Source organism: Megalobrama amblycephala, linkage group LG6 (genome assembly GCF_018812025.1).
Source record: "Megalobrama amblycephala isolate DHTTF-2021 linkage group LG6, ASM1881202v1, whole genome shotgun sequence".
NCBI classification, from domain to species: Eukaryota; Metazoa; Chordata; class Actinopteri; order Cypriniformes; family Xenocyprididae; genus Megalobrama; species Megalobrama amblycephala.
Window position 1 is genome coordinate 35,655,235 of NC_063049.1, and position 11,797 is coordinate 35,667,031.

At 37.1% G+C, this 11,797-nt stretch overlaps 1 protein-coding gene across 1 annotated transcript in view; it reads left to right on the forward strand.

Moving 5' to 3' along the window:
* Nucleotides 1-11,457, forward strand: part of hibch (3-hydroxyisobutyryl-CoA hydrolase) — a 36,326-nt gene extending 24,869 nt beyond the window's left edge. The window contains exons 10-14 of the mRNA XM_048194350.1: nucleotides 2,672-2,730; nucleotides 6,622-6,703; nucleotides 9,333-9,452; nucleotides 9,614-9,647; nucleotides 10,308-11,457. Of these exons, the coding sequence (XP_048050307.1) occupies nucleotides 2,672-2,730; nucleotides 6,622-6,703; nucleotides 9,333-9,452; nucleotides 9,614-9,647; nucleotides 10,308-10,423 (411 nt within the window). The 3' untranslated portion in view covers nucleotides 10,424-11,457. The remainder of the gene's footprint in view (nucleotides 1-2,671; nucleotides 2,731-6,621; nucleotides 6,704-9,332; nucleotides 9,453-9,613; nucleotides 9,648-10,307) is intronic.
* The last annotated feature ends 340 nt before the right edge of the window (nucleotides 11,458-11,797 follow it).

The following is an 11,797-nucleotide window of genomic DNA, read 5'->3' on the forward strand; positions in this document are numbered from 1 at the left end:
TTTAAAAGACCTCCGAAGAACAGGCGAATCTCAACATAACACCGACTGTCACATAAGTCGGGATCATTAATATGTACGCCCCCAATATTTGCATATGCCAGCCCATGTTCAAGCATTAGACAAGGGCAGGACGTCTGGATCTGTGCACAGGTGAATCATCAGACTAGGTAAACAAGCAAGAACAACAGCGAAAAATGGCAAATGGAGCAATAATAACTGACATGATCCATGATTACATGATATTTTTAGTGATATTTGTAAATTGTCTTTCTAAATGTTTCATTAGCATGTTGCTAATGTACTGTTAAATGTGGTTAAAGTTACCATCGTTTCTTACTGTATTCACGGAGACTGGAGCTGTCATTATTTTCATTATTAAACACTTGCAGTCTGTATAATTCATAAACACAACTTCATTCTTTATAAATCTCTCCAACAGTGTAGCATTAGCCGTTAGCCACGGAGCACTCACATTCAGAATCAAATGTAAACATCCAAATAAATACTATACTCACATAATCCAATGTATGCATGCAGCATGCATGATGAACACTTTGTAAAGATCCATTTTGAGGGTTATATTAGCTGTGTAAACTTTGTCTATGCTGTTAAAGGAAAGCGCGAGCTCCGTGGGCGGGGGAGCGCCAGATTTAAAGGGGCCGCAGCCTGAATCAGTGCATATTTAATGATGCCCCAAAATAGGCAGTTAAAAAAATTAATAAAAAAAAAATCTAGCTTGAGCTGAAACTTCACAGACACATTCAGGGGACACCTTAGACTTATATTACATCTTGTAAAAAAAACATTCAATGGCACCTTTAAAATGTTGACTATTTTAAACAACATTGAAACCGACTGACTTGCACAGTATGTACAATAAACAAAACAGTGATTTTTCAAAACTTCTTCTTCTGTGTTCCAATTATTGATTAATGCAATTATTGATTAATTGTCTGATTGTGGTTATTCAGTCTAATCACAATTTGTTTTAGATAAATGCAATTTAATGTATTAGGCTTACACTGTAAGTGAAATTAACAAAACGGAATTAAATCGTAAGTCGCAATTATTTGTCTGACATTTAATCATCAGCACAAAATTCATGATTGTGACAGGCCTATGTGAGAGTATTCCTGAGCCTCCTCTAAAAGCTCAAAGTCCCTGCTGTGTTTTAGTATACTCATTACACTCATAATGGCTTGGAGGTATGGATTTATAGCCATCTGTGATTAATGCTGTGAAGTTGTGTGTGCTGAACAGGAGTGTCTAAGTGAGAATTATTATGACTCATACAGTCTTTACATCACAAGACTTTCCAAAGATGGGGGACAGATGACACGTGGCTTTCATGCTCTGGACAAATATATTTGCTTCCGCAGACCCTTCTGATCATTTCTTTTATTTTATTCTCTTCTGTTATCAACAAATCTTGATAGTAGCTTAATTAAATATCCAGACGTTGTGAATTATTTACAGTTAGGTTTTGCATTATGGAATGGCAATAATGGGTCAGACACTGGATGTTATTTACATCTGCCAATGCTCCTGCTTCAAAGAGAGTTTATCTACAGCAGCTGTCACTAAACCATAAAACCATACACTTATATCAACTTTGTTCATCAAGGTTGCACTTTAAAGCCTGTAGATTGTTTGATACTAAAGATCAGTTAGGGTGTATCCAGACCCGAGCAGATAAGAGAGGAATATAGACACTTCCATTCTGTATTCAGATTGTGATAATGGTGCATTGTGATTCCATGTCATGAATTCTGTGAGAATGTATTGAAATAGAGATGTCTATGTCTGTGTATCTCTAGAGCAGGCGTACGATGAAATGTCACTGGGATTCATGTCACAGCTTTCAAGCACTAGGAGGGGAGTAAATTAGTTTGACCATCCGCACACAGAAGATAAAATGAAAAATGTGCTGGATTTGAAACTGTCTGTAAACAGTGTGTTAGTTTGTAGTGTGTTTATATTTAATCCCGCTCTGAGCAGTGTGAGTAGGACCAGTTACATGCTGACCCAGATGGGAGTGAGGTTTGGGGGGAGTGTAATAGAGGCCAGCTAGTAAAGAGCTGTGTAAGTAAACCTCACTCCTCTGGCCTCAAGAGGCACACTTGTGACTGATGCTAGAGGCCGCGGTCTTTAGTGTTCTTGTTAGTGCGCCAGCCTCAATGCTGGTGCGAATCCCGCTCTGAGCAGTGCGGATAGGACCAGTTACGTTGGTGCCGTGACCTCAATGGGAGTGAGGTTTGGGGGCGGGGTGTAATGGAGGCCAGCTAGTAAAGAGCTGTGTAAGTAAACCTCACTCCTCTGGGGACTGATGCTAGAGGCTACATTAATTCTTTAAAGTACCATTTCTATGGATATTGTAAGCATCTATGTTGCAAATAAATCATCAAAATATGATCAGATGAAGGCATTTTAGTAGTCTGGATGTGACACATTCACTGAATTCAGACTTGCCTTGATACCTTCCATCTCTGTAAACTGCCTGATGAGCATTTTTCAGCTTTGAGACACAGCCACGGTTTCTGACCAGACAAAAATGGTGTCAAACATACTGTACTCACACACAGACAGGATTGCAGTTGTCTAGGTTGAAATACAGCACTGTATATGTGTTTCAGCAAGTGTCTAAACATAGGCTGCTGTTATGTTTCCTCAGAGCAGTCTGGATGCTGAGAAACCTTTTGTGCTGCAAGAACAGACAAAGACCATCGACAGGTAAACTTAAACCTAAAATAAACCATTTGCTTTATTGTCATATGCCTAACCCAGAATAGAATGAAACTAAAGCTCCCCCTCTGATTGGAAAACTAATCTAAGGGGACAGATGTGTTAGGTTTTAAGTATAATTTTCAGTCTGATATTGTTTTGAATTGGCCATGTATGGTTATTAGTGATGCTTGCTAAAGTCAGTTGACTATTCAAATTGGGGACAAGGGAGTGGATTCTTTTGACTTGCTCCTGTAAACAATTACTGTACCTAGCAACACCCTAGAAACCACCCACAATACACTAGTGTCATGCCAGCATGGGCAAGCACCTAAAAATATATATATAAATGTGAAAATGTAAGTTGTTAAAAAGTATTTTGTAAGTATTGTATGAATATATATTTTTGGGAATTATCTTTTATTATAAGAATATTCTGGGTTGAATACAACTTTAGCTCTGTTCAAATGTGCACATATTTGATCAAAATATACAGTAAAAACCATAATACTGTGAAATACTATTACAATTTAAAACAATTGTTTACTATTTTAATATATCAGTCCCTCGAGAAAAACACAATTTTTTTTTGTGATTGTCGCGGGCAAAAATCCTTGATTTTGCGGCACGTTTTCTTAAAAAATGCAATGGAATATGCGGGATATTTTTGCAATTTTATGCGATGAAATTTGATGAAAAGAGAAAAAGAGGTGATTCCCCCAACACCCTGTTCTCACTAGGCTACTACCTTAATGTAAAGAGTCATTTCTTATTACTTCCTATGATAAGCAAGCATACTAAATCACAGAATATTTAAGTTCTCATTCTGTTTTATTTCAGACTTTAATTAACACATGGCTCAAACTTACAAAACACTGAGTCAAACAAGTTCTGTAGCTTTACAAAAGGAATATTCAACAACTTCTGTAAAAATGAATAAATAAAATATAAAAAAAATAAAATGTGTGCTTCTTGTTTTACAGAGGTAGTTATACAAAACAGACATCTTCTGTTAAATTAAGTGCTTCCAATGCACAAAGTGCAATCTCTTACTGCAACGTAAATTATTTTACATACTACTAATATAATTACAACTGTAAGGTTTAGGTTCTGTTCTGTAACAAAAAAGTGCAATCTTACAACTGTACAGTTGCATCACCTTCTGAATGAAACCGCGGGGTTTGCAGATGATGTTCACGTCGCATAATTACGTCACTTCATAAGGTTCCCATGGCAATAGGGGGAAAATAATGGGGCTTGTGTGAAGTAAACGCAACATTTTTCAACTTTCTACTAAGATATATGTGACTTTTTTGCAACGAAAATATAGGGATTATGAAATCATGCTAGCCCCGCATATTTTGCTTGCTGAAATCTGCAATTTATGCGGCGAAAGTGCGGCGTATTTGAAAAAATGCGACCCCCGCATAAATATGCAGACTTTGGCTGATTATGCATTAAATCAGGCGATCGCATAATAACATAATTTTTCTGGAGGGACTGATATATTTTAAAATGTAATTTATTTTCAGCATCATTACTCCAGTCTTCAGTGTCAAATAGAAATCTTTTGTAACATTATAAATGTCTGTACTGTCACTTTTGATTAATTTATTATAAATCTATTAATTTCTTTAAAAAAAAAATAATTTTTACTGCCCTTTGAAAGGTAGTGTATATTTTTAGCTATATCTCCCAGCCCTAGTATTAATCGGAATTGATTAATGTATGAATGGTGCAATAATTTAATAATTTATAAATGTATCGCACTGTTTTGCATACCGAGAAGGTGACAGTGTGGTCACTGTAAGTCTAAATCAACTGCATGAACCGTGCTGGCTTGACATCAGTAGACTTCACACTTTTGGAACCGATTAGTTATACTTCTGGGTTTGTGTCTGTTTCGCTGGATAAGCTTTAGCCTTCAGGTGCTGGTAAAACTTTGAGGCTTCCAGACAATTTTTGCCACTCTGAAAGGCCCATAATTCTATGTGCAGGGGAAAAGTTGGGTATGTTGATCAAAGGCCTGAAATGATCAGACTGATAAACACTGGACACGCTCCAAAACTTAGTTTCCACCGTGACCGGAGCGTGTGCTGCATTGTCTTTGCGTCTTTCCTTCCAGTGTTTAGTGGAACAAATTAACAAATTATTCATGAGCCTATAAACCCCTTGTTTACCTGTTTTTGTGGAGTTTGACTCTGCATTGCATATGAGCCTTATGTAACGTCATTTGATGCTGCACTAATCTGCTGTCCCAGGATTAAATCTGATGACTAATTTGGCTTGCCTGTTTGAAAATGATGCAATAAAACTTTCACAGATTGTGTTTGCAGGGCTGACTCTGTATATTTCATTATTGTTAGGGTGACCAGACGTCCCGTTTTTCCCGGGACAGTCCCGTATTTTAGCTCCATTTTTAGTGTCCCATCTTAAGAAAAAAATCATGTTTTGTCCCATATTTCATCTAATTTCTTTATGACTGGGTAATCATAGAATGAGTAGTAGAAGTGTTCTGTCACAGAACAGCCCAATCAATTTGTCGTAGAACAAAATTACCATCCAATCACAATTCGTTATTGATTAACTTGCCGTTAGTGAAGGCTGGATAGGCGGAATCGCACTGAATGACACACACCAGAAGCGCTCTGAGAAAACTGGGATCGTTAAATATAGATATAGATATAGATATAGATATAGTGAACATTTCTCATATCATGGTCATACTGCCCACTCCTTGCTCACCCGTCCCGTATTCCACCATGAGAAGTCTGGTCACTAGCCTGGGTGCCAGCCCGAACCCCGCCCACAACATTTTTTGGACTGGAAGTTCGGTCTGGACTCGATCCATTGTGGAGTAATTATGCTCGGCTCCCAGAAGGCCGAGCCAATCAAATTGCCAGGGCGGGCTTTAATCGATGATGGACAGGCTATCTGCGGTTACATAACCGCCCACGTCATCAGAGAACGCTTGGGGAGTTTGATTGACAAGCGATCTAACCAATCAGAACGCCGCATCCGCCATTTTGTCCGTCAAAGCAGTCAGGAGTTAGAAGATTAACATCGGTGGAGTTAAACTTGAAAAATTGTGCATACTGACGTCTTTCCGCGTTTGAAACAACATTCATTCTCATGTTCATTCATGTTTATTTGATGCTATAAATGGACTAGTAGGAAGAGATGATCGGTTAACGAGCCTCTTGAGCTGAGGCGCTACAGCAATCTGTCACGATCATGGTCACAACACATTAAAGAGCCACAAAACGGTTTTTATTGTTTGAATTTTTTAAATAACTACACAGTTTGAAAGCTGGGACTTTGTTTAATATCATAAGTAACCAGCTCTGTCTCGTCTGTCGATGTGTTGTCAGTTTCCTCTTCGCTCCACTCTGTGTGGCGTGACAGCGCCACGGCTTGTCGGACAAAGCAACAGTAACTAAGGGGGGCGAGTCTTTGCGAAAGGTCAATTAGTTTACAACAATGATGGCTGTTGTTGAAGAACTGAGATGTGTAGATTCCGCCATCGCGTCCGTTACAGAAGATATCGACAGCGCATTAATTTTAAAAGAGGAACAGAGGACCGTGATCAAGGCATTTGTCGATGGGAAAGATGTCTTTGCCGTCCTTCCTACGGGATTCGGCAAAAGTTTGATTTATCAGTGGCCCCGATGGTCGCTAAGAAGAGTTCTGTTGACAACTATGCGTCGCTCAACATACGTCACTTACTCTGTAGCTCTGATTGGTTGTAGGTCTATCCAATTGAGGTCTTTCCTGGATCGGTTGAAATACACCCCCATAATCAAAGCCCAATGGAGCAGTATCAGACTCATATTCTGACTAGAATTGAGTATGACCACGTCAGGCTATCTGGTCACCCTAATTATTGTTCTATTGTTTCAGGCTCTTTTCAGCTGGAAGTGTGGAGGAGATCATGGAGAACCTTAAGAAAGATGGCTCTGCTTTTGCACTCAAACAGACTGAGGTGAATTCAGGGATGGTGACTAAAAACATTAGAAGAAAAAGAAAAATTAGTTCACACAAAAGTGAAAAACATTTACTCAACCCAATGTCATTTCCAAACCCTTAAGACTTTCTTTCTTCCGTTCCGTGCAACACAAACTTTGTGATTAACAATTTATATTGTCTTGTCCTCACACAAAACTTATGACTTCAGAAGTCTATGGAATATAGTGCATACTGTCATTTAGACCGCTTTTATGATACTTTTATGATGTTATCTGTTACTTTGAAGTTTTACAGCCCCAGTCCTCATTCACTTTTATATTATATTATATTGAAAAGAATGGCCAGGATGTATTTTACAGGAAAAAAGAAAGGTTATACAGGTTTGAAATGACATGAGGTGAATAAATTGACAATTTTCACATTTTCTTTTTTTTTTGTTGAATTATTCCATTAATTAGCAGAGTAAATTAACATGCAGGTAAGACCCGTACCAAATTAATTTTTTTTTTCTCACTTCTTTTATTTGACAAACTCAAACTTGCTTTTTTCAGGTGTCATAAATGTAATATTAACATATGTTTTAATGAGCTGAAATGTTTAATATATAATCAATAATGATGCATTACATTGAACAAAAGCAATTCCTATTTCATATAAATGCTGTTATTTTGAACTTTTTAATGTATGTTATGAGAAGTAGATATTTCATGAAAATATTAAGCAGCACAACTTTTTTTCAACATTCATAATAATAAATGTTACTTGAGCACTAAAGGATCATGTGACACTTAAGACTAGAGTAATGGCTGCTGAAAATTCAGCTTTGCCAGGAATAAAGGACATTTTAAAATAGAAAACAGTAAATTGTAATGATATTTTCCAATATTACTGTTTTTACTGTATTAATGATCAAAGAAATGCAGAATAAAAATAAGAAACTTTTTTCAAACACATTAAAAATCTTTTCAGTAAATGGGTGTGTATATACAGAGTATATACAAATCAATATCAAATAGTTAGTATTTCAAATATAATTTTGCATTGTTTATTAAAAACAAATCTATTGTCCGAAATAATCCGAAACCATACTGTATAGTAAGTACTACATTAGGTTTGAAACTTGCTTCGCAACCATGCTATATAGTATAAATGTGCGTAGTATGAATGAAATTTGGACGTACTACTTCCGCCATGTTGTCATTGTCATGTGACCTACGGCATCAGTTGCGTCGCTTCACTGCCATTCACAAATCCTCTCCCGAGGCCTCATGGGAGAGTAAAGTGTCCACTGGATGTGCACTTCAGAATTAGTATGTCATCCAGGTACTTTTTATCTACTATTTTATGAATACTATGGCTCACATTCTGTTTTACCTACTAAATAATATAGACGTAGGCATATTCAGACGCAAGGTATATCTCATGCTTCGTCCCTGCATGAAGGCGAGCCATTTATTCATTCTAAGTCCCAAGTGCAAGTGATATTTTATGAACCTCATAAAATGGCACTGCAAAAGGCCATGTCAGGGTTTGCCTTGTTGTTCTTCATACAGGAGTGTTTCCACATCCTGCTCCTGCATCTGGATTAAGAGTGTGATGGTTTCCGGGATATTTGGCGAGATAAACACAATGAGCACGTATGGGTTCTCATTTGAGGTCTGCATGCTCTCGGCTGCATGCAAACCCTCTCTAGTATTGCGTAATGGGCCCTGAATCATATTATACCTCATTAGTATTTCAAAGCCATTCTGTTTTTCCTCCCATAGCACTACTTTGCCATGCATCACTTTTAGAGTGAGCTGTAGAAAGCAAATTGATGTTTGACATTATGACGTTTCATTTTCGAACATTTCTGTTGTTCAGTAAATGTGTGGACTTCTATTTTATTAAGTCAAATCCTGTTTTCTGTTTTTGTCCTAAACAAAGTTACAATACAAATAATCACAATACTTTAATTATGCTGTATTATACAAAGTGACATTGATATAAACAGAAGAACATACCGTTTGCATTGAATGTGAGGGTTTTATGTCAGAGCAGGTCATGCAAGCTTCTCTTTAATCATGAGGCTGTTCATAGACTGGTCCTCTGCTCATATGTGGCCTCTTTTTATCAACAGTACACTTGGCCATTGCCCTTGTGCAAACTCCTTGTTTGTACCTTATGGTCTTGTGTGGATCATTTCATGTTCTCCCCCGCTCACACTATATTTCCTCACGTTAGTTCCGCTCATTTGCAGGGTCCGCTTGATCAGAATTATCCACACACACACATTGGATTTGGCACAGGTTTTATGTCGGATGCCCTTCCCGACACAACCCAGCACTGAGAGTGCTGGGACACACTCACTCACACTCCTACAGCCAATTTGGCATATCCAATCGACCTGCATGTCTTTGGACAGTGTGGGGGAAACCGGAACCACCCAGAGGAAACCCACGCTGACATGGGGAGAACATGCAAACTCCACACAGAAAGGACTAATGGCTCAGCCGGGGCTCAAACCTTTATTTGGCTCACACTAATTTTTTATTTTATTTTATTGTCCACTTCAGATTAACTTGCATTTAGATAGCTATATCAGATATTTTAATTGATATTTATTTATTTTTCATTAATGAAATTTGGGTTTTTGAATTTTACAGATTCTGGCCAAAATGTCACCAACCTCTCTGAAGTTAACTTTCAGGCAGATTCAGGAAGGAGCGAGAATGAGTTTGCAGGAGGTGCTGGTGATGGAGTATAGACTCAGTCAGGCCTGTATGGTATGTAATGCAATTTTATGTAAATGCAATGCTTTATCATTTCGTTACCTAAATCAAATCAGCTAAAGCTAATTTGGTGCTTTTTTCACAGTATGCCGCTTATTAGTTTAGGGGAAGTATTTGTGTTATTCATGTCATGAGTTTTTACTCTTGCTTTGCAGAGAGGCCACGATTTTTATGAGGGAGTCAGAGCAGGTGAGATGCACATTTTCGTGAGAAATTCACATATTAGTAAATTTGTTGGTGTACCAAATCAAAAGTTGGTGTTAAAGGGTTAGGCCAAAATTAATTTAAGAATTGACTCCCTTTCAAGTCATTGTTTGAAATTTAAATTGGCCACACCCACAGGATTTTGGACCAAATCATTCTGTTCTTCCACAGTAATCGATAATATAAAAATTTTCTAATTTACTAAATGTAACGCATATTTATGTTACATATTTCTGTAAATGGAATTTCAATCATTCATCTAATTCTTTTCTGGAAATACTCCATGTGTCCACGATAGCATGTTTATCTGTAATTCATATTTTTGTTATTTAAAAAAACACAAGATAAATTTGTTTGTTTGTTTTTTAAAATTTCATTACATTTTAACAATTTAAATTCAAATTACACTTCCACATCCTGTTTGCTTCCTCAATTCAATTTAAATTCAGGAACTGAATTGAAATTTCTGAATGAATGAAAAATAGAGCATTGTATAAGCATTATATGTCTGTTAATGGTAATAATAAAATTAAAGTGCTTTTACTTGTATGACATTCATGGCCACCTCCACTCACCTGACTAATTTACAACCCCAGAATAGGGTCAATGCATAACTTACAGATTTGTTTTCCTCTCTACTCACAGTTCTAATCGATAAAGACCAGAGTCCGAAGTGGAAACCTTCTACCCTGTCCGAGGTCTCAGAGCAGGCTGTAGAAGAATGCTTCAGCTCCCTGGGTGAAAGAGATCTCAAACTATAGAAACTCCCGTCAAAAATCCTGCAAGTTGCTTTTATAAACCTCTGAAATTTATCAAAGAAATCTGCATTGTTATATCTGTCAGCAGAACTGACAAATGCAAAAATAATTCTGCTGCTTACAGCTAAAGCAAACGCTCCTCTGAGACTTCTGCACAGATCTGCTGATCCTTGTGTTGAAATGAAAAATGCTGGTTTCTTGAGGAAATTCAGAGGTTTAGGGAGTTTTCTTTTCTCCACTGAGAAATGGCATTTAAAATAAGCTAATCAATTGAGAGCACCCTAGTCATATTTTAAAGGAAAAGTTCACCCAAAAATGTAAATTATGCAATTATTTACGCAACCCCATTTCAGACATGCTTTTAATCTTACAGTTTTCATGCAGGTTATTATATAAAATGAACTAGAATAAGGTTCTACAAATATTCTAATTTTGTGTTCCACAGAAAAAAATATTTGAAATGACATGGTGAGTAAATAATGACAGCATTTCCATTTTGGGTGAACTATATGACAATATGAATTTACAGCAGACTTGTCAGTGTGAGGTGCTGGGAATCATATCTTGCGTACTTAATTCTTAGAGGTGTCATTTTCCTCCATACTGTGTAATCATTTACTGTGTAAACCCTGTGGAAAAGAATGGCAGACAATTATTTTTGCACATTCTGTAATCCATGATTAACCTTGACAACCTTAACACATACCCTGGCCACGATTCAATTTGGCGGGATTAAAGTATTGTCATGTGGTGCATGCAGTATGACTACCATTAACCACACTGTTTACTGCACAAGCAGTTCTACTGGCCTAGACTATAGACGTATCAAATCTGACAGAATAAAAATGTCGAGACAACTGTGATGCCTTGAATTCAAATGATTCGATCTCCTCTGCTTTGTTCATATATCTGTGGATGCTCATAAAAGGTGTGTGACCTATATTTGTGCAAAAACAAAACATAAAAAGATTGTAAATATGCCATACAATTAACATGCCCACAGCACCTCTCAATAAAACAAACAGTGTAAAAAAAAATCTGATTTTCTGCATTCATTGAGCTAATTAGAAAATACTCGGGGATAGAGTTCTGCCCTAACCCTAAGTAGTAAAGTTAGGCACGCCACTTGTGTTCACGGACATGAATGTTACAGTACCTCAAATTGTATGACATTTTGTGGAGAGGTTTGCTATTCCTTTCGAAGCAATCAGACTTACGATTTTCACCTGGTGGATGCTAAAACAACAATAAAATTCCCATGGAGAATGGAGAAAAATCCCAGACTTGGACTGAAGGACCATATGATAAAGGCCATTTTTTAAAGTAGTTCTGTCGTGTTACCAAGTTATGTGATAAATATGAAACAGAAGAAACTGA